Source organism: Psammomys obesus, unplaced genomic scaffold (assembly GCF_907164565.1).
Source record: "Psammomys obesus unplaced genomic scaffold, mPsaObe1.curated_primary_1811, whole genome shotgun sequence".
Lineage (NCBI taxonomy): Eukaryota > Metazoa > Chordata > Mammalia > Rodentia > Muridae > Psammomys > Psammomys obesus.
Window position 1 is genome coordinate 5,332,534 of NW_026596088.1, and position 24,035 is coordinate 5,356,568.

Consider the following 24,035-nt stretch of genomic DNA (forward strand, 5'->3'; position numbering starts at 1 on the left):
ATTCCAGTGACTCCCTAACATCCCAAAAGATGGATACATTCTGCTCAAGTTGGTTACTGTTTTTTACCACAGTCAACAGACATGCTCGTTTTGTATCTGTTTCCCTGCCTGCCAGTGTTTATTTCGGTAGGACAGATTCCCGAACAGGAAGTTTGAGGGTCACCACGCGTACGTACACTTGAATAAACATTGCTGGGGACTCCCCGAGAGATGTTAACAAGTCACAGCTTGGCAGTCCTGGCAGCGCCTTCCTCGGTAAATTCCTCGGGCTGCGCTGCCCTCTCTCTTAAGGTTGGGACCTCAGGCCATTGCCTGGCCTCCGTTGTTCCCATAAGGCTCAGGGAGGACCAGGAGGAAGAGACTGACCAAACTCAGCTTCCTCCAACTCCTCAAGATTTGAACATCCAACACATCTGCCTGCAACTTCCAAGCCACAGAGGAAGAATGGACACGGACTCTCACACTTGCCAGTGCGGAATGCAGATAGACGGCTGCGCTGAATGGGCTGCGCGGCACTGCAGAGGGGACATCACGTGAGCCAGCACCTTTATTCCAGCCAGTGACACTGACACACTGCTGGGCCTCTTTCAAGGGCCTCTGCTCTCCGCCCAGTGCACAGAAGTCTCCCCTAAGCCTGCTGCACGGCACTGTGAGCAATTCACACAGCAACAGCTACGGAGCGTGACACAGCCTGAGGGGGTCTCAGGTGTCAAGGGCCCCCTAGCTCCCAGACTCCCTGAGGGCACACGGGTAAGTGAGGCCAGAACCCCACACACAGCATTTTTCCAAGGTCAACACTCAGGGCTTATTAGTTCCTCAGTGAGCTCTGTGACATCCATCCATCCATCCATAAACCAATAGACAAGGAATGGATAGGGGCTCTAACAGGGTCCTGCAAAATTGTCAAGACTCAGCCACGGACACTTCAAATTCTACTTCAAAGGTTCAAATCTAAATTCTGATTTTTGAGTTGTTAGTCATGTGGTGACTCGTTCAGCAAGAAATAAATGGATGTCTGCAATTTACTTCGAAATGTGTCAAAAGTGAGATGGATGGGTAGATGGAAAGCAAGCGGATGGACATACGATGGATCCAACAAGTGAGGTCACCGGCAACGGGAGATCTTAGGAGGTGGGTGTGTGGATGTCTGCTGGAAAAGGGATGGCTGGTAAAAAAAAAAAAAAAAAAAAAAAAAGCCTCATGATAAAATGTTAGGAAAAACTGAAAGCTAGGAAAATTTGAACACCCCTATTCCTCACACCCCAAAGTGTCCCCATGCCCCACACTGGCACGGTGGCACAAGGAGAAAGCCCTACAGCTCGAAACAGTAAAGACATGTATGAAATAGCCATTGGGGTGTGCAGAGAAGGTGCGTGAGATACAGAAGAATTCCATTGTCTGTGAGTTTATACAGGTATTCCAAGCCTGGGAAAACCAGTTGTTTAGAACACGTCTGAGCCCACGCTTTTTAGATAAGGAATATGTAGCCTGTACTGCACAAAGGATGGGGGTCCTGTCCTGCTCACTGAGGAGCCCCTCCTCTGGGCCTCAGGGAGCCCAGCTGTGTGGTATAGACCCTTCCTTACAGACAGTGACGGTGCTGTGGTTTGCAGACTTTACCCCCACTGTGTGTGTGTGTGTGTGTGTTTTGCAGGGTACAGGTGGGTGGGTGGGTGAGTGGGTGGTGAATTCAGAGTCTCAAAAACACCAGGCAAATTCCTTACTGCTCTACTATCTCCCCAGCCCTCTTTCTGGAATATTTCTGAAAAAAAATCACACTTATTTATTAGCACATGTGCGACGGTTACATACGTGTGTGCACATAGGCGCATGCCACACACAGCACATGTTTGCAGGACACAGGACAAGGTGTGGCCAGTCCTCTTCTTCCGTCGCGCCGACCCCAGGGATGGAATGCCGGTGCTGGGCTTTTCAGGCAGGCGCCTTCAAGCGCTGAGCCATCTTGTCAGGTACACTGCCCTGCAACCTAGACCCTCCTTTTCCCTTCTGTTTTGAGACCACATTCTCATTAAGTGGCCCCGGTTGGCCTCGAAATCATCCTGCAGTACAGGTAGGCCTTGGTTTTGTGATCCTCTGCCTCAGTCTCCCAAGTGGCTGCAGTTACAGGAATGAGGCATCAAGCCAGGCGCAAACTAGAATTAAGAGACTCTCTGAGGAGGAATGGCTTTGTAGTCGGAGACTGCCCCCCTGTGGTCCTGAGCTGCTACTTCATAGTCATTTTTTTTTTTTTTATAAAGCCCAGATAGATTTTTCCTTCACCCACACATCCCATTCCCCCCCCCCTCCTTCTGCTTCAAGCAAGTAGTCAGCTCAAAAGAAGTATGTGGCTGAGCAAAAAGTAAATACAACTCCCAGATCCATTCTGGTTCTGTGGTCAAATACCCACAAGCTTAGGAGGTTTGAGGAGCAGTGCACATTAAAGAGTGGGATTTGTAGAGAGCCTGGAAAACGCAGGAACTGAAGTCCATTTTAACTTGGCCAGAAGACGGATGGTATGCCTGTGTAGTAGAAGGAAAAGGCTGAGGAAAATGCAGTCTCAGGGAACCGGCAAGGCCCCAGGTTGTGACATTTCTCCAGGCAAAGAGAAGCTTATTTCCCATTGCAATAGAAAATTCTAGATTATGCCTGAAAAATAGTGGAAACCCAATGCCTAGTAAGTTAATGACCGAGAGACCAAGTGAATAATCTGTAGACCCTCATCCGGCAAGGAACAATGCCACCCAACCCCTTTCACATGCTCATCCTTGTGTAAAGGACCTGACTAGTAAGTGTTCAAGAACCTTGCTCACCCTATTTTTTTTCTCATTCCTTTGCCCCATCGAGATAACTACCATACTGTAAGAAATTTAACTCAGCCATGGTTTCCATCAGGAACTCTGGAGCCCGGCCCCCATGCACCATCACAATAGTTAGCACAGAGAAGTCTCAGAGAGCCTATGAGACCTTTCAAGGTAGAGGTTAAATTCCATTGATCCTCGGAATTAATCTGGTATGTGGATCCTCCATGAATGAATGGGTGGATAAGTAAACGCACTCCTAGAGAGCCATCTTGCCTCCCTGCCTACGGCGAACCACCTTGCTCACACTGCAAACGCCTAATCGCCGCAGACCACCTCCTCATCTCCCCATGTCTCAGGCACGGTGCTTACCCAGATATGCTCTCAGGCGTCTGGACCTGGTCCTAGCATCTTGACCTTAGAAGTAAGACACCTTCGTGGAGAAGGATCCCCAGGTTTTTTGTTTGTTTGTTTTTGGTTTGTGTTTTATTTTGTTTTGTTTTACTCTTTCCATCTTGCTAAGAGTTCTCATGTTAATGATTACTTGGCTGCCAGCATTTCTTCAAACGCCAAAGCGGCTTTCCGTGAGACTTCAGAATCTACTTCCTTTTTCCTGACAGTGCTTTTAAAACCTTTGAAGAGCCTTTGAAGAGTGTGGGTATATGTGTAGACCCTTATCTTCTTCCTGATGCCCGGCAAGTACCGTTCTTCTTTTGATGCGTGGGTGTGGTGTCCTGGGATGGAGTAAAGGGGTCATGACCCTGGAAGTCTCCAAGTCTGCCTGGGAGATAATTTAATCTAAGAAGTTTCTGTCCAGCACAGTCAATGTCCAATGGTAAAAACACTGCTTGGGAATTCCCAAGAGAAATGTCGGCAACTTGTTCTTTTGTTTTTCTAAGAACAGCCATAAATCTGAGAAAATACAATCATACATACAAACATGAATCATATTTTAAAATGTATGGCTGTGGGGGTGGAGATAGGAAGACTATAAGTTTGAGGCAGCCTGGGCTAACTAGTGAGGCCCTGTGTTTAAAAAAAAAAAAAAAAAAAAAAAAGGCTATCAACAGGGACTGGGGAAGAGCTCATGAAGTTCTATCCCAGGATGATAGCTTCAACTTACAGGCACGGGAAAGCACTTTCTGACCATGACTGCACAGGCATTAAGACCAACAACTGGTAAAGGCGACCTCATGAAACCAGAAAGTTTATGCTAGCAAAGGACATCATTATTCGAGTGAAGACGCAGCCTACATGAGGGGGAAAAATCTTTGACAGCTGTACACACAACAGAGGGTCGGTGTCTAGAATACATACATTTAAAAAAAATCACTAGAAAAACAAATAACCCAATTAGAAATCGGGCATGAAACTAAATAGAGACTTTCAAAGAAAGAAAGAAAGAAAGAAAGGAAGAAAGAAAGAAAGAAAGAAAGAAAGAAAGAAAGAAAGAAAGAAAGAAAAGGAAAGGAAAAGAAATACAAATGGCTAAGAAATGTATATGTATATATTTAAATACAACATCCTTACCAATCAGGGAAATGTAAATTAAAACTACTTTGTGATTTCACCTTCCTCAAGTTCGAATGGCTAAGATATAAAAAAATAATGACGACAAAGGTTGGCGAGGATGTAGGGGGAAGGAGACACCTGCTCACTGCTGGTGGGAGTGCCAACTGGTACAGACACAATGGAAACCAGGGTGACGGGTCCTTAAAAGGCTGGCAAATAGATCCACCCCATGGTCCAGCTAAGCCACTCTTGGACATATACCCGAAGGACTCTACTAGAGACTCTTGCTCATCCACATTTGTTGCTACTCTGTTCACAATCGCCGGGAAGTGGAAGCAGCCTAGACGAACGACGGATAGTGAAAATAGGGCACATACACGCAATGGTATATTAGTCAGTAAGTTAGATGTACCTGTATGTGCGCTACTCTCTAAAGGAAAGGTGAAGTTTCCAATGCATAGGGAAATGGATAGACGCTGAAGCAGTCATTCTGACTGGAATAACCCCTACCCAGAAAGTCAACAGAGCACGCTTTGTTTCACCTGTGGACGGTTAGCTTTGAGGCTTTAGGTATGTGTGTTTAAGTTGGATACCCATAGAAGTCAGGGCACTAGTGAGGCGCCTGGGGGGGGGCAGTGGTTCAAGAAAAAAGAGGGATGGGATGCAGGTAACATGAAGGAAAGAAGGAGAATAGCACAGCGGGAAGGATTAAATGGGATGAGAGAGGCTGGTAGAGGAGAAATAACTAACACTAAAGACACTGAAAAGGCCACATAGAAACCTACTACTGTGAAGCTTCCTAAACTATACATACACACATACAGAAAAGGAGTTGAAATGGAGTTAACCTAAAGGGGGGGAACGATGCCTCTCCGTGCTACCATAGACTATCAGGTAAAAAGCCCAGGGACAGGTATGGGATGCCTGTCTTTGAGTCGTTGGTCCCATGTCTCCTGAATATTACAAGCAATTGCCAGGGCTCTTGGTTAACCTCTGGAACTTGACAGTAAAACCCTATTGCTAAAAACCTTACACGCTGAGTCAAGGGACATAGAGAAATCAAGCTGGTAACAACCTGGATGTTCCATCCCTACTGGCTGCCTTTCACAGTGCTGAGAGGTTTGAATGCATTCTCCTGGGGGGAGAAAAACCTTCAACAGTCTTACCTAGCTGCAAATTCTGCAAGCTACAATAATGGGCGGCTGCAGAGATATGACCCCCCCCCCCGGTGCAATAGTGGCACAAGTGTTATGGGGGTGACCAACTGTTTTCTTGTTGGACTTAAGGCCTGCTCCTAAGAAGGAACTTATGCCTGATGTCATTGACTGGACCGAGAACCTGTGGCTGGCTACGTCCTAGGGAGAACTTAATTCTGCTAAACGGCCATGATGCGAAACTGCTTCCCAGCCCTTTACCTTTATACGCATAGATGAGTGCAACTTTTTTATTTGATTCAGGAGAATATCTTTATGGAGAACTTTTCACTTCGACAGAATTTTGCTTTCTTAATTAGTACTGTATGATTACACATATCGGTGAAAATACACAGTTTGCAGAAGGCACACTTTTTTGCTGTCACTAAAATGCAATCACAATGAAGACGGCATTTTAATTTCAAATGATCTGTACGTGATTATTGTGCAACCAGTGTACACTGAGCGTTATCTCCCAGGTTGTGTCAGTCACAATTATCTGGCTCTATGATTTAGAATATATTAATAGGCATGCGTCCTCTTCTGTAGTCTTCAAAGTTGCCTTATCGCTCTATGCATGAAGCTTTCTGTCGCAGTAAAGCACATTCATCTTTAGAGTAGGCTGTGATTTTTGTATCTGCTAGACTCTAAGGTTCACACTGATCATGATTTCAGCATGCTACCTTTTCTCAAGTGGACTTTTCCTAGGTCAAGGAATTAAGAATCGAGACTCTTTGAGCATGAATAGAAATTTCTCGATGTCTTACACAAATATTCCTCTTATTGTGCACCCATATTTTACAGTTTTCTATCTCTACTTCAACATTCTCTCTCTCTCTATATATATATATATCCATGTATCATCTCTCATATATATCATACATTATACATATATGCATATATGGCAGTAAAAAAATCTGTTATTCCTTGTGAACATGTGGTCAAAATGTTTCTATAATAATTTTGAAGCCAAAAGTATGAACGAAAATGAAATGCATGTGTCACGTTGTCAGTTACTTCATGAGCTTTACAGTGTTGACATCACAGTGGTCTGTCACTCTGACTACTCCCGAAACTTCAGACTTCAGCGGTTGGTCTACAAGCTGCTTTAGCCTTCTTTGGTGTTTAGTGCCAGGAGAAAAGAAGGCTAATTTCACACTCATTGGAAGGTTCTTCATCCCAGGCTCCACTGTAAAGGGTCTTTTTTACATGACTATTATGATTCTCATGATAGACTAATGGTTTCCAGAAGTGTTCTGTCTTGATATCTCCAGAACATGTGTCCTAACTCTTTTTTAAAAATTTATATTTTATTAATTACACTTCTAGCACATCTCTTAACCCTCCTCAGAGAGGCTTCTTTCTCTAGCAGATGGTGATTAAGACAGAGACCCAAGTCTGGTCACCATGCAGACTGTGAGACTGCGGAGTGCTCAGAGCTAAATGATGTCCGCATCATAGTCCCTTTCACCAAAGCACAGGGATCACTGCAGATGAGAAGGCAGAAAAATTGCAAGATCCAAAACCTAGTGGACATGGCATCTCTATTTGTGAGAATGACGATGGCCATTCAGTGGATGTGACTACAGGCACAAGTCAGTTAAACATCCCGACATGAAAGACAGAGGGGCTCATGACATTCCACCTCTGGCTGAAGAGCTATACTGGTAACTGAAGGGTCGGGGGGAGGGGCAGTCATTTTCTTCAGGGAGGTGACCCTACCCACCCATGAGAATGCAGGCAGCACTTAGCAGACTGAGTGGTTTCTTTTCATTTGTTTCTTTAAGAGCATCTGAAGTTGAGAGAAAAGAAGTGGTGGGGGTGTGGAGGAAGAACGGCATGGGCAGGAATAGAGTGGATTTGATGGAAACACATTATCCACATATATGAAATTCTCAAATTAAAAAAAAATGTGGTTGTACTTAAGGTAACTCATCTCTTTGTATACTACCCTAAAATTTTAATTTTAAAAAAGAATACAGCCATGATGTACGGAATGAGAATGTCACTTTTTCTGTGTATTGGGAGATAATGGACCAAGGGAAGCTGAATAATATTTTGTTGTATGCACGGGGACCCAGAATTTTGACTTTGGGCTGATTGCAGGACTCTGGTCTAGCCTTATGACACGGTGTTGCCATCTCTCATGGGGTCTTGGGCGTAACCATGTCAACGTGGTTTCCTACATTTCTAGAAGCACCACTGCTCTGTGTCTTTTCTGCGTCATCCAGAGAACAAGGTGGTCATGGGTCCACGGGGTGGGCCCTGATCCCCTGATGACTCGATGTTGACAGAGGATGAGACACTGAAGATTGTCTGTGTGCTCAACTTTCTTATAAGAGTAATGGTGTGAGATAGACTGTCTGCCGATTCTAACTTCAGAAGGCACAAAGGCAATCAATCTGCAGAGGCCTCACATTTCACAGGATCTTTAGTGCTGTTCTGACTCCACAAGTGGGTCATGAACAAAAAAAAAAAAAAACCCTACCCTTCCCCTGTGGGGCTAATGCCTGTGGAAAGGCAGAAAAATAATCAAACCCAACACAAAACCATAACTGTCCAAGTTCAAGTCCACTCCACTGTGAGTGACTAAGACAAGGGGAGGTCAAAGGAAAGAGTCAAACTCCAGGAGAAGCAAACATGGCAAAGACAAACACACATGAGGCCGCCATCTTGCAGATTCCTGGAGAGACTGTGATGCGCAGTGACACCGCTGTATTAGAGCTGTGTGCTCTGAAGACATTAGGAACCCCACTGGTGGGGCTCAGGAGAAGAGCCAGCCAGATTCCCATTCTGGTCATGGCCTACAAGAGTCACAGAGTGGATAGACAACTTGGGTTTCAGTCCCTCTCTGTCTCTCTCTCTGTCTGTCTCTCTGTCTTTCTCTCTCTTCCCAGGGAGAGACTGGATTTCTGAATAGCACGTGACGTCCAGGTCTGATAGAAATATCCCAGGCGGCCAGTGGAAAGTTCTAACCCTAAAAAATGCTTCTAGGGTTTCCATGAGGTAAAACATGGGGCCACCTCTGGGACAGAACTGCTGAGGACATCCCACACCACCTCTAACTCCAGCATCAGAATCAGTCAGCAAGGCCACGCTCAGCACAGCCTGTGCCTGACTTGTGACGGAACTGTTAGCAGGGCATAGTGACACAGTAGCCCAGATGTGAATCTCTGCTCTGCCTGTGGCCTTGGTCAAGTGGTGCAGCTTTGCTGAGCCTTAGTCTCTCCTGGCCTGTGAGGGCAACAACACTAGTCCGTTGAGCAATCTCACAGCTCCACACTCGGGAGAAAGACACAGACACTACTGAAATGCTTGCAGCTATTTAATTAAGACTCTTGGGACCCTGAGTATGAAAAATCTCATCCTGAACTTTAAGGGAGCCCCAACTTTCCTACCTTGCATTCTTGAGTTGAATTGTGATTCCCCAACATCATGAGCTCAGGCTTACATCCCAGCACCTGTGACCATGACCCTATACGGAAATAGAGTCTTTGGGGATGTGATTAAGTGAGGATGAGGTCATGCTAGGTTAGGGTGGGCTGCAATCCAACGGCTTACGTCTGAACTCAGCAGACACAGAGCAAAGGACACACGCAGAGGTGGAGCCAAGAAACCCCAAAGGTTGCCAGCAACCACCAGAAGCACGTACCGAAGTCCCTGTCAGCCCTGCACAAGGAACAACCCTACTGACCCTCGATCTAGACCTCCAGCACTCTGCAGTAATAAAAGCCTGTGGCACTTCATTGCTGCAGCAACAGATGCCACAGATGTGTCCCAGGACAGCCAGAGAGTTGTTATCATGGTGAAGCAGAGTGTCTGACCTTGAGCTCAGAAGAATCCTGTGCCCTCGAATCATCACAAAGACTCCCCAGGGATTCCCTTAAGAGCTACTACTGTTAAAGCAGAAAGGAAATAAGTGGCAAATGGAGCAAAGGAACAAAAGTGAGCTAACGCAGTTGGTGTGCATAGGAGAGTGCTTCAGAGTCAAACAGACTTGGCCAAGGAAGTGGGCTCCTGCTGAACCTGTTTCCTGGTGGGTAGAAGGATAGTGTTTACCTCCTTGGAGCTACTGCATGTTTAAACACTATGTTGCCTTGCTAGCACTTTAACATCATGATGAACATTCTACATAATCTTAAAAAAAAAAAAACTGTGCATGTTAGTTACCATTTTAGTATCACTGGTGGTGAGAAGATGCAGAAGTATCACTTCTGTGTCTCAGTTGTCACATTCATAAAATGAACATAACAGATACTTGGCAAGACGGTCCCAGGGATTCAAAGGGCTGTGGATTGAAATACTCTCTATACACGTGGCTGCCCATGGTAACCATTTTGAACCACTAGGTGGCAACAGAGCCTCAGCGTTGTCCCTCAGGCACCCAAGGAGAAGAGGCGGGGCAGGCTTCCCTTGAACTTGTTTCCTTAAGATTGTCTCTGTCCCATCCCTGCCCCATAATCACTGAGAGACAACTGCCTCCTCTTTTGGCCTCTGCTTGGGAAAGAAAAAAAAATCTCTTGATGAAACTGCCTCTCTAAAAAGTCACTGGGTTTCCCAAATGGTCCTTTCAAAAAGGAGTTAAATTTTACAGGGATGTTTTTCAACTTTTATATGGTTTAAGCAAGCCCTTGACCAAGCCAAGGCTCAGCACCTCAGTGCTACTGTACCGCTCTGTGGCCTCAGAAACTGGCCAACTTAGAAAATCAATCCTTTCCATGATGAATGCCCTGTTCATACAAATTAGTTACATAAGTCTACAGAGGTTTGTGTCACAAGCCTGGGAGAGACGATTCCTTCAAATTATCATGCCATCGTGTCTAGTTCTGAGCTGGTTTTACCATGACTAATGGGTAAGTACCTGCCAGTCCAGCACAGATGAATTCCTGTTTTGTCTGAGCATCATGAATGCTCACTACAGAAAGACAGACAGAACCTTTCTGCCCTTTGTGTCTCTCCATCCTTTAGCAAACTGTTTCTCCCTCTTAGTTCAGACGCACGATAAGTATGCAGAATATTATAGTTATTATCTTATTATCAGCTCCCACCAGGTTAAATATTCTTTCAACTATATCCAAGGCCAGGGGGAGTTCCTTGGAATGCACAGCTCTTTCCTCCCTCTTGAAGACATAAATTCTTCCAAATTTGGCGTCGGTCATCCAGACTCTGTGTTCCCATTGGAAAAGTCTGGGGAGGAAGCAAGTATGCCTTCCCTGCTATCTGAACAAGAGCACAGGGACTGCACGTTCCGGGAGATACCGAGAGAACAAATGGGAGGCAGAAAAAGGATTCTGTGAAATGCCAAGTCCTTTGAGTGTCCTCAACGCAAGGAACACATAGATGTTTTAAAGTGGGTGCCAAGATTTGTGAAAATTACCTTGATTTCATCATGACGTATTGCGCATGTGTCAAAAGACACCATGCCCACAGATATATACAATTGTTCTATTTCTTTTAAGAAAGCCACCCCCAGGGCCTGAGAATGTGGCCTTTAGGGTCCTGAGTCTGAGGCTTTCACTGTAGAAAAAGGAGGTAACGAACATTCCCCCCCCCACCCATGTACCTACGACCTGCTTGTGCACTGTCCCCTCTGCCCCCATGTTCGTGGAACTCAGCTCTGGCGGCAGCGCGGGAGCCTCGGAGGAGCCACCTACCGACAACGATGAGGACCTCCCTGTCGATGTGGGCCTGGATATAGATGCGGCCTCGGCGCTCTGTGTGGTCCGTGCCACAGAGGCTGGGGACATTCATCACGCAGCGCTTGTGGACGTTCATCATACAGGCTGTGAGGGCAGAGAGAGGAAGGTTACTGCTCAGGCTGGTTCAGGCTGGGCCTGGGCTGGTTCAGGCTGGGGGTTTCAGGTACCCGCTGTACCTGGGCCAGCTGGTGCCTTCCCGTCCCCTCGTCACACCCACTCAAGTAGACCCTACAGGAACGCTTACACAATGTTGTCAAACTGTCCCAGGTTTACCACCAGCAGGAAGGCAGACTTAATTAAGTGTGACACCCCCTGATTTTAAAATACTGATGTGTGATAGCTCCAGGTCCCTGAAAAGTGGATGCAGCAGGGAGGTGGCTTATGGGAAGTGTTCTCTGAGAGGATGTTATTGCCTCTGTTATTGGAGGAGAGCTCGGTACATGGCAACGGTTAACTGTGCCCGTCCTACCCAGGGGGTCAGACGGACACAGTGCGGCCGTTAGGATGGAAGCCTGGCTTCTGGCAAGTACTTACTGTCACATTTCATCCCCTGGTGGATGAGTCCATACAGCAGAGACCCACAGTGGTCGCAGAAGGTGGGGCTGGAGTAGGTGTGGATCTTAAACTTGTGTTTGCTCCGGGGGTCCTAAGAGAAACAGACCAAAGAGGGCACCGTCAGTGAGGAGAGCTGAGGACTCTGCAGTGAACGCCACCGGAGAACTCCTCAAGCACTGAGCCAGGTCCTGCCATGCCTGTGGGGACCATCGCCGGAGCACAGTGGTGCGCGGACTCAATACTAGACAGGTGTGGTCAGATGGGTGAGTACATAGGACAGACAGCTGGTCCAACTCTATCTCCAAAAGGCATTTACAGGGTCGACCTGCAAATCCCAGCATTCAGCGGACCCTCCAGCCCCGATCCTATCTCCACCCATCCGTTCATTCTACAATCTTCTGGAGTGATCTAAACCCAGTCTAACCAAACACATTTCCACTTACATTTGACAGTTCCTCATCCCCAGGGAACAGACTTCAAAGTGCAGGGAGAGTCTGCGAGCTGTGGCAGAGGGGGCTCGGCTTCCCCCCCCCCCACACTCACAGCAGAGCTCTTGAACTGTAGCGGAGGGCCTGCTGCTCACTAGACCAGACATCCTGCTTCCTTTGTAGCCTGATGTGGCCGAGGGACTGGGTTCTGATCAATGGGAAGTATAAGCTTCTGGGTCATTTCATTAAAACCAACATGGAGGTGCCTCCTGCCTCTTTTTTTCCTCTCCTCTCTGGCTAGAAGGTGATAACAATGTAACTGATGAACTTGAACTCAAACTTGGAGCCACTCTGAGAAGAACAGGGCCAGGCTAACAGCCTTGAACTTTGTCCTTTGGGGCTGACCCAAGAGAAAAACCTCGTGTCTGCCCTGCTCAGGTCACTATATCTAGAGGTCTACATATGTGGTATTTATTGATTACAGTGGCTTGTACGGTTCCTGAACTTGCACAGGCATGACAACCTAGTAGTAAGGTATAGAGGACACAGGGCCAGACTTCGGAGCATAAACCAGCGCTGTTCTTCATTGAACGGCTTTGGGCAAGTTATTTTCTCCCTTTCTGCTTCAGTTTCCTTGTCCATAAAATGTACGTAATGACAGCGTTAAGACTATCATTACAGTATGAGATTGTTGGGAAAAAATAAATGGATTAACCTGTGTCGAGAGCAGAGCACCTGAACCGTGCTAAGCAGTGAACACAAGCTTCACACTGGCGTTATCACTCTCCCCTGCTGGGTGCCCTCGTACCCATGAATAGCGCCGGGTGCGTGGTGTGTACCCCGTTCTCAGAATGCATTCACACATGCCCTGCCTCTGTTCTGCGTGCCCATCCTTTCCTCAGGTGCCCTTCTTTGTCCAAACCCAGGGCAAAGCTGTTTCACCCTAGAATCAGTACTTGGCTGAAGCTAATTTTGTGGATGAAGGTTCCAACCAAGTCCTCGTGGGACACCTGCTGTCCCTCTCGTCCTCCAGCCATTCATCTAGACATATGACTAGTCACATGATTTACTTATGCAGGGACAGGGGTCTCCTTAAATTTTCTATGCTACCCACAGACAGAGTAAGCAAACAAATGCAGGAGGTAGCCATTGTTTTTGAAGTGGCGGGTGGCTTGTCCAAGAAGACGCTTCTTTAAAAAAAAAAACAAAAAAAAAAACTAATCCAGGGATCTATTCAAATTTGAAAGAAAAAAAAAAAACCCTCAAACTAAAACTGACCATATCAAGGTATCAATGCTGGTGAGAACAACATACTGGAAATTTTCATGCTGTTGGCAGGATTGGGTGCAAGATGGGATGGGCTTGCAGTTACTTTCAAAGCTGAACATAGATGGGCTATCTCTGAGTCCCAGTTGAAAGGAAAATATGTCTGTCAAAAACCCATATGTGAAATTACAGTCACTGTGTTCATAATGGCTCAAAACCCAGAAATACCCCAAACATCCTCCAGTGTGTGAATGGATACGGGAAGATACATCTTCGCTTTTGGTCCCTTATGGGCCTTTTGATATACTGACCTTGTAAAAGTCAAGACTTGGGTTTCAGTCGGGGTTTGACTTCCCTAAGCCTGCCTTGTGTATAAACCAGGACTCCCCAGGGTCTTTGTGATGTCTGTTTTAGGCTTTAAAGCAAATCTCAATGAGCTAGGCTCACACACTCTTCTCCGCATTAAGGAATGAATCCCTGACCATCAACATCGTTCATGAATCTTAGATGGCTTATGTGAAGAGAAAGCAGGCACAGAGGACTCCGTGCTATACAATCCTGTTTATAGAATAGTCTAGAAAAAGCAAAACTAGGGAGACTTAAAAAAAAATCAGTGTTTATTAGGCGCCAAGGATGGGGAGAGGGCTGAGCAACGTTTGGGGTGGGTTTTATTGTGCGTAATAAAGTATGTATGGTGGCCCACCTATAATGCCAACCCTCCTAGGGCAGCAACAGCCAGAACCAGTGAACTCTAGGTTCTGTGAGCGATCATGGCTTAATATACAGGTAGAGAGTGAAGGAAAACGACACTGGACATCAGCCTCTGGCATCCACAAGCACACACACATATATGTCCACATACATGCAAACATCTGTGCACACACAATAAACGTATTTTAATAGGACTCTCTCAAAGTTCCTCAGTCATGTAGGTTTCCGTGCCCTGCATCTTCATTATGAGTTAGTTTCTTTCATCACAGCCCTCTGTCATTATCAGCCCTTACAGAGTCCTGAATAGCCAAATCTGAAAGGCTGTGTCCACTCTGCTCTGGCCGGCAGGACCAGAAGAACTCAGATCATGTTCAAGGAGCCCAGGAGCCACCTAGTCCCCTCAGTGTCTCAGCTCGGTTAACTTTCAGCTGTCTCCGCTATTACAAATGCAGTGCTTGGGAATCACCGTAGGAAAACCAAGCCTCACAGTTAGCAGCTTGTCTCATTCTGGGACAAAAAGACTGCCACACACTGCATTCCTAACGAAGAGTCCTCTGTCTCTGCTGTAGAACAGTTCCCATTGTGCCCTCTTGAGCATCCCTTTAAAAATGGGAACGGAGTGCTTTCAACCTCCCCAAAAGAAACCCCTATGAATGACCATTATTTATCAGCCTGTGGGCTTCTCCCTGACACCATTACCTAATCTCTAAGGAGGGAATTGCTGAGCTTGTCCTGCCTCAGCAAGTGGACCATGTACATGGGAGTAGCAGGCACACTGCCATCATAGCCCTCTCTCATGAAGCTGCTGGGTCCAGACCTAACATCTGGCCCTGAAAAAGTTGGTGTGAGAGGCTGAAGCCAGCTGAACTCCACAGTCAAGGTTAAGTTGTCTCTTTTCTCTTGGCTCTTGAGGTCCTTCCCTAGCTCTTTGCTACATTGACCTCATTAATGTTTGGGCTTAGTTTTCAGTTAGAGTTTGACTTTCCTTAGACCTACCTTATGTGTAAAAAGGAGTCCCCAGAGCCTCTTGAGCTCTGTTTTAATACAGGGTGCAAATCTCAACTAATTGTGAATTTCCTCTGCTGGTTTTGAACTTTTCTCCACGTTAGTGTCCTCTCAGGAGACCTTGGGGAAGGCCGAGGACTTTCTAACCAAGCAAGATCAAGACTCAGAACACATTTTCACCTCTATCTGTGAGGCATTTTCTTGACTTGTGATTGATGCAGGAGGGCCCAGCTCACCCCTAAGCAGGTAGTGCTGAGATACATAAAAAACGAAGCAGCATCCCTCTATGGCCGGCCTCTGCTTCTGTTCCTGCCTCCAGGTCTGGCCGTGAGTTCCTGCCCTGACTTCCCTTGAACCTCCAAAGTGGAGTGAATCCTTCTGCCTCAAGTTACCTTTGGTCACAGTCTTTATTACAGAGATGGAATGCACACTGAGATAGTCCCCTCACTGAGCCAGGAGCATCCTGATTCAGCTACCTGCTCAAGGAGCTCCTCGTACACCCTAACCCCACCTTCCCAGCAATAAAATTGTAGGCAAACTCAGAGATGAACAGGAAGCACTTTGCTGACTGAGCCATCTCCTCAGCCCCATAGTACCTTCTAAGGCAGCTAGGTGGCCTCTTGCACCTGCTCAATGGAGGTGTTCATGTGACACTACCCTGCTTTGTCTCCTCAGTGCCCAATGTCAATTCCTCAGTACTTTACCTTTCAGATAAAGCTAAAATAGCACTTTATTCATTTATCTACCCAGCAAATTCTACCACAAGCCAGCTTGTCTTTAGGCCTTTGGGATTCAGCCTCGAGCAAAGAGAGAATATCCCACTGTCACAAAAGCCACGTTCTAACCTCAAGACACACACACACACACACACACACACACACACACACACACACACAGCCCTGCCCTCCCAAATCTCTCCAACACAGTGTTTCAATCTCTCAATTGTAATTGCATGTTTAAATTGCATTTCACCCACGCTTAACTGCAAGCAACATGGGGGAATTTCTCGCAATCCCTACCGTATCCCCAAGGCATGTATTATACTTGACATGTACAAGGTGTTCAATAACTGTTCAGTCTTTGAGAGCTAGCATTTACTGAGCATGGCGTGTGCCAGCATGTGCTCCCGGGGATTTATCACATACTGATTTGCTTGACCCTCATCACTAAGGGTGCGTGCTATGTGCTACCCCCCTTGTAGAGTAGGGGATGATGGGAGACTAACTGATACAGTGGTTTGCCAAGGACATGCCAGCTTCCATGGGCAAAGCATTTTGTCTGATGGTTGGCACACAGCAAGAGGGGAATGAGTTACTATGGCAGTGCTGAGGCTACAGTCATCACTGTCAACCGCCATACCCTGGAGCGCATGCTACGTTAGGAAAATGACCGGTAGAGGGCTGTGCCAGATGAATTGGAGCCAGACAGGACACAAGAAAACCAATTAGGCCAATTGTGGAGCAGAGTTCACTTCATTATTCATCATGGTTCCTTTCCTCTTTTATTTTTTCTTTCTCTGAGCCCAGGCTGGCCTTAAGCTTACTGTATGAGCAAGGATGGTTGTGAGTTTCTGATACTCCTGTCTTCGTCTTCCAAGTGTTGGGATAACATGCCTGGTTCATGTGATGCTGAAAATGGAGCCCAGAGTGTCATCCATGTCAGGCAATCATTCTACCAATTGAGCCACACCCCTAGCCCTCTTGTGGCTTTAAAGAATCACTTGTGCACCCATTTTGTATACTGGATGTGTAGGTGTGTAGAACTCAGAGCACAGCTTTTAAGGAAGTCATTTTCTCCAGTCACCATGTGGCTTCCAGGAATAAATTCAAGCCACCAGACTTGTCGGCAAGTGTCGCTATCTGCTGATCTATCTCACCAGACCCTTTATGGTCTCTGGGAAGGTTTTGGGGGGCACCTCTGACCTCAATCCCTTGCCTTAGCTTCCACCAGGATTCACCCTCTTAAGTACCAGCTTTCCCTATCCCCTACCCCCACCCCCGAGACTGTCCAGGTAAGCTGTGGCATCTTCCGATCCGCTCTGTCCTCCTCCCTCCTGTCATGTGACACTGCCTGGCACAAAACTACACTCACAGGCTCAGGGGATTTGATTCAATCATCATCGTTAAGGAGAACCTACTAAGATGTCTGTCCACACTGAAGTGAGCCCAATACTCCCATATGAGCTAATGCCGGCAGCCATGTTTTCAGTTTGAGGTATCCACACCCTGAGGCATAGCTGGTGGGAGAAGTGAACACATGGGTGGAGCGTCAAGTTTGCTGAGCATCTTGGAGGCAGGTAGAGGTCAGGACCCTTGTAGCTCCAAGCTGGTTCAGGTGGGCTCCAAAGGCGGGGGGGGGGGGGGGAATGATGGCTGATCTTGGTTGTCAGCTTGACCGCACCTGGAATCAACAAAGACCCAAGATGCTGGGTGCATCCGGGAGGGATTTTTTTAATCAGATTATTTGAAGAAGAAAGAGCCACCCTTAATCTTAATCGGGGCCATGCTTTCCAGTGGCAGCCCAGATGAAAAGACATGTAAGAAGGAAACTTTGCCTTCTGGCTGCTTGTGTCTGTCTCACAGGCAAGTTCACCTATCCTGCTGACGTGGCGTTCATTTGCTGATGTTAGAACCCACTTCCTTGAGATTCCAAGGTAGGCTGGAGGCTGGCAGCTCACTAGGAATCCTCCAGGTCTTTGGTGCCAGGCTGGTGCTGCTGAGACACTCAGCCTCGTGGACTGAGCGAATACTGGATTATTGGCCTTTCCAGTATGCAACAGCCATTGTTTAACTATCTGGACCACAGCCCGTTAGTCACTCTAATAAATCATACATATATGAATATACATACACATTCATACATTCATATATCTTTACATCTTCATTCTCTCAGCTCTGTTCCTTTGGTGAACCCTGACTAATACATCTGTAATGCAGCCTTGAAGTCAAACCCTCCCTACAAGTTTGTCTCTGATCTAATTCAAAGGCACAGTTTCCCTCTCTGCCCTACTCCCCCATCTCGGGCCCTGTTGAATGCCTTTAACATGCCTGATTCTTGGCCTGCCTCCTCCTCTACGCTCGTAGGTTACAGTCAGGGGCCTGCGAGCCATCTCCAGCCTGCAAACCAGCTCATACTGTGGTGCTTCTTAGACAGGTGAAAGAATTCCCTCCCCATAAAAGTCATAATATGTCAGGTACAATGTGCACTTTCTTATCCCATTTAAAAAAAAAAATCACAGCTTGTGACGACAGTGGACACACGCTTCCACACACTGAGCAGCGGCTCCCTCACGAGCTGAGCTTTCCCGTTTTCTGCAGTCCCTGTGACTCCCCGCTGTGGTCCGCCCTGTGTGCTTCTCTCTCCTCCTTTTGCGCTTGGCCCTGAAGACCTCAGTCCATGATGTTCGCAGGATAACAGCCTTCTTCACCCCCCACAGTCCTTTGGGTGCGAACACAGTTCTTCTAAGTTGCCAATAATCCTACCAGACACAAGGTCAAATGCTTTCAGAAACGGGCTCGGCACTGTTGCACCCCCACGCTGTCCAGTGTCCCTAGAGCCTCCTCTCCCACAGGGAGTTGTGTTTTCACAACATCCTGGCTGGATTTCTCCCTCTCCCTAATGTTCATGTGTGAGGAGCTCTGTCTCCAGAACAAGCAGCAGCGAAGCTGCGCTGCCAAGTTTCCTCGCACTTCTGACCCGGACAGGGCTGAATAAGAGCGCTCGTGAACTCAGAACTCACAGGTTACCTGTGTGTGCACAGGGATGTCTGGTGCCCTTTCCTCACAAAGGGATATGCCTCGCCCCTCCCTGGGGATTTATATACAGTGAATGGTTGACGGGGAAGAAGAGGCATTTCCCTCAGTGTGATAGCGACTCAAGGTGCTCACCATGCTCCTTGAATCACTTCCCACCTACCTGGAAATAACCCTAATAAAATTCACTGGGCCCTTTTAAAAAACTGATTTGTTTCTTTTTATTTTATGTTAATTGGTGTTTTACCTGTATCTCTCTCTCTCTCTCTCTCTCTCTCTCTCTCTTTGTGTGTGTGTGTGTGTGTGTGTGTGTGTGTGTGTGTGTGTGTGTGCCTCAGACCCCCTGGAACTGTAACTATGGACAGGTGTGAGCTGCTAGGAAGGGCTGGGAATTGAACCCAGGTCCTCTGGAAGAGCAAACCCAGTGCTCTTAACCACTGAGTCATCTCTCCAGCCTCACTGGGCCATTTTCTTTCAAAAGAAATGAAGTCCCTAGGAACAAAGGACAGGCATGTCTCACTTAGCATCTTTTCACTGGACTCACGATATAGGAAGCCAAATAAGAGGAAGTGCAGGTAAGAGACAATAAAAAAATAAAATGAAATAAAACTTTGAGCCTCTGAGTCCAAACCTAACAAAAGTCCTTTCCCAATCCGAAAGGGTATCTATCCTTGTGGCTTTGAGCATAGGATCTGCATTCTGCCAGCACAGCTGGGTTTGGGCAAAGCTGCAGCTATGAAAAAGCCCAGAGGTGGAAAAAGCACAAGGGCACACCCCAATAGGGCACACCCCACCAGAACACAGCTTTAGAGCCTGTTATTCCTGAACATCACAGGCCATGCAAGCCCCTCAGAGCTGTATCCCTGAAATGAGAAGAAGCAGGAACAGATGGGTGGGGCTAAACCGACCTGGAGACTCGAGTTAAAACGACTCTAGAATGGAAGGACAAATGCTCTGAGTGAGCTGTGTGACCACGGGCAATGTGCTTAACCTCTCAGAGTCTCTGGTTCCCTGTCCATAACAGCAGAACCCCTCCATTATAGACTGACTTCAGTGACAAGGATCTCAGCATCAGGGAGGCCTGCCATCAGGGACGTGTTAGCTCCTCCCCTCTTATGCTAAGGAGGAGAAATTACCAGACAAACTTCCCAAACCACAGTCAGGAGCCATCACAACCCAGTACATCCATCTACGTAGAATGTTTAACACTATTCATTAGCACTTATCCTTGATGGCATTTTTTATTTCAGTGAAAGCGTTTGTGGTGGCTTGAATGAGAATGCTCCCCGGGGGCTCACATATTGCTTGCTTAGTCCCCAGCTGATGCACTGTTTGGAAAGATTGGGGGGCGTGGCCTTGTTGGAGGAGGTTTGCTGATAGGGGTGGGCTTGGATGTTCCAAAGGCCCAGTTCTTCCTCCTCCTCCTCCTCCTCCTCCTCCTCCTCCTCCTCCTCCTCCTCCTCCTCCTCCTCCTCTGCGTCCTCCTCCTCCTCCTTCTCCTCACTCCCTCCCTCTCCTTCACGCCTGCTGCCTGTGGATCACAATGTAAAGCTCTCAGCTACTTTTCCAGCACTGTGGCTTGTGCCTCCGCACTCCCTCTCATGATGAGGATGGATTAACCCTCTGAAACTTTAAGCAAAGTCCCCAATTAAATGCTTTCTTTTCTAAGAGTTGCTTTGGTCATGGTATCTCTTCACAGCACTAGAAGAGGAACTAAGACGGCATTTTAAAGAGAAATTCCTTAAAAATGAGATCAATGTGCAAATAATAATACACATTCAAGTGAGATTTGTTTTGTTTTGTTTCCTAAGACAGGGTTTCTCTGTGTAGCCTTGGCTATCCTGGACTCACTTTGTAGACCAGGCTGGCCTTGAACCCACAGAGATCCTCCTGCTTCTGCCTCCCCGAGTTCTGGGATTACAGGTGTGCACCACTGTGCCTGGCTCAAATAAAATGAAATTCTTAAAATCAGATGTTTAAGATGCCTATCCCAATAGCTTTTAGAAGCTCTAGAAAGACAAGTGTGTATATTCCTGGTAGAGAAGCCTGTTGGTACGGCTCTCAGGGAACAGTTAGGCACTGTTTATTGTACTGCGTGAGTAGCTTTGGGAGGGAAGCACTTGAAACAGTGAGGAAGGAAGGAGACACCTGCCTAGTCAGCCACATGAGCCAAATAAACCCTGGAGACAATGGGGTGACAAATGTCAGATCCAGATTGCCCTCACATTCTGGTTGTTTGTCACAGCAAATGATTCTAGCTTGGATTTCTCTTTCTTTCCTTCCTTCTTTCTTTCCTCTCTTCCTTCCTTCCTTCCTCCTCCTCCTCTTTCTCCTCTTCCTCCTCCTGTTCCTCTTCCGCCATTTCTTCAGGTAAAGTCTCTCTCTGGAGCAGAAGCTGGCCTGGAACACACTCTGGAGCACTGGCTTGTCTTAAACTCACAGGGATCCTCCTGCTTCAGGCTCCTATGTGCTGTGACAAATGACTCTGAATAAGCCAGCCAGTAGAGGCATAATGTTATTTTGAACTGTGTAAAGATTCAAATGCTGATTTCTGTTCTCTCCCCCCCCCCATATCTTGTTGCAATCCTTGCTCTGTGAATCTCCCATCTAAACTGTCTAAACTTTGCTCTCCAATTGTCCCCTGATATGTCAATAAAGCAGCTTAAAAGCCAATCACTAAGCAGGGGAGAGAATAGGGCTGGACACCCTGCCAGCCAGAGGAGGAGGCATTAGAGGAGAAAGTGGAAACTGAGGAGAGGTCCAGGAGTCATCAGGAGGGAGCAGCTGGAGCAGAGAAAGCCATAAAGTGCTAGTATCTCAGGGATTTATGCTGGGGGGGGGGGGGGAGCCAGATTAGCTTAGAGGGTTAACATAGATACACTGCTCAGTTGTTGTGCTGTAAAGCTTACTAGACACATGCAATAATTCAGTCTCCAGTATTTGGGTGCTCGCTGGGCTAAAAGAGAAACTGCAGTTTTTAAAACTACCCCTGACAAGTCAGTACTGGTGGGAGCTGCCTCAATGAATCCTAGTGAATGCAGCCACAGGCGATATTACTTGGGCATGAGTAGGACTGCATTGGCATGCAAAGGCTGCAAGGGATGTTTCCGCATAACTGTAAGTCAGTTCATGACATTATGACATTAAATGACCAAAACCACTTCAACTGAGACATGAATTGTGGGTATATATATCCATATATCCATATATATATGAGGCGTCATGTGATTTGGGGGTACACATATATAGCCTGTAATATATGAATCAAAGAAACTCATGTTACATAATGTTGGTACTTGAGAAGAAATTCCAGGGCCTTGCACAGGTTATCATAAGCTATGCACACAGCAAAGATTATTTTTTTTTTTAAGTGAATCTGGAAAACTGAAGGAAAAAAAAAAACACCTAAGATGCTCAAGAATAAGTGTAATCTACCTTTTGTGTAAGCAATGTGAGACAGGCAAGAAAATACATATTTTAGCTGGGGGTGCACCCTTGTCATCCCAGCGCTTGGGAGGCTGAAGTAGGAGGATCAAAAGTTTGAGGTCAATGTGGATGTTTTTAGTTTGTCTTCCTCTGCTCTGAGAGGCACCAGGACCCAAAGCACTTGGGGAGGGGAGGGTTCATTTCAGCTTACAGTGTACACTGTACCACTGACGGAAGTCAGGGCAGGAACCTGGAGACAGGAAGTGAAGCAGAAGCCATGAAAGAATGCTGCTTGCTGGCTTACTCTCTGTGGCTCGCTCAACCCACTATTTTATAGACCCAGAGTGGCAACCACCCACGGTGGGCAGGACCTTCCCGCATCGATCAGGAATCAAGAAAATGCTCCACCAGTCTGCCTAAAAGCGAATCTGACAGGGATATTTCTTCGGCTGAGGTTTCCTCTCCCAAGATGATCCTAGCTTGTGCCAAGTTACAGGAAGACAGTCTGGACATCAGGACCCAGCTATCCCTCCAAAACACAGAAGAAAAGGAGTGCCATTGGCACCAACGTAAAACTCTGGAGTCACACACATGCAAGAAAACCTAATAAAATTGCTTATTCCCGAGGCAGGAAAGAGTGACATGGATTTCTTCATATCCATTTTTCTACAGTTTTTAAATCAGTTAGAACATTTCAAGGCCCATCTGAGTACTTTACTCTGAAATACACCAACACCTCCATGCCTCCGACTTCAAACAAAAGGCTAACCATTTCCAGAAGACAAAAGAGCTAAGAAACCTCACAGAGACCAGGGTGGGCTGAGATGGCTGCACAGCAGATGAGAAGCCGGAAGCTGTAATTCCACCCACACGCCACAGGGAAGAGGGGGCGCTATGTTTGTTCTTGCAGAGAGAGTGACTAAAACCGATAGAGGGTGAAAAAGATCGTAGGTGTGGTGTTCAGTGGCTTTTAGCCCTTCCCTCTTCCCGGTAACTAATTGTTCAGTTTTGAGGATGAGTTTCCACCGTGTAGATAGACGCGGTGGAACTCTACAGATGACTTCCTGGGCCCCTGTACAGACACGGTCAGTCAGCGTCGGGGTCAATGGATAGCTGCCTTCAGACTTCACCCTGCCTTCCTCAGTTAGCTCTTTCACTCAGGGACCATTATTCAACCCTTTTAGGGTGTCACTCCCTCACCTGGAAATGACTTACAAAATAATAAGACCAAATTTCCTAGGTAAACAAGAGAGTTTGCTGAGACATCTTCATGGGAACTGCCTAACTGGGGGAAATACACATTGAATTAGTGTCCATTGCTACTGTTAGTTTTCTTTCATTGTTCTTCACCCCTCCCCCTTTTGTGGTAACAGAGATGAAATCCAGGCCCTTCCATGGGCTAGGCAAGCACTTTTTCCGTTGAGCCCCTATTCCCCCAGCCCCTATTTGCACATTTTTAAATTCAAGTTCATTTCTTTCCAATTACTCGTAAAGAATTTTCCTGTGTATTAATTAAGGTTATTAAGTGTTCATTCACACAGTATAGCATTTTTGCCAGTTCTTTCTTTGCTTTTTAATCCTGTTGATGATCTTTATTCAGTATGTAGAGCCTGTTGGGAGGTGTGTGTGTGTGTGTGTGTGTGTGTGTGTGTGTGTGTGCATGTGTATATATGTTTGTATGTATTTGATC

At 46.7% G+C, this 24,035-nt stretch overlaps 1 protein-coding gene across 2 annotated transcripts in view; it reads right to left on the reverse strand.

The window, feature by feature from the left end:
* The window catches only part of Prkcb (protein kinase C beta), a 322,945-nt gene that overhangs the window by 151,175 nt on the left and 147,735 nt on the right, over positions 1-24,035 (reverse strand). For both annotated transcript variants that reach the window (XM_055627393.1, XM_055627392.1), the window contains exons 4-5: positions 11,737-11,848; positions 11,158-11,286 (exon numbers count right to left, since the gene is read on the reverse strand). In XM_055627393.1, coding sequence (XP_055483368.1) covers positions 11,158-11,286; positions 11,737-11,848 — 241 coding nt within the window. The remainder of the gene's footprint in view (positions 1-11,157; positions 11,287-11,736; positions 11,849-24,035) is intronic.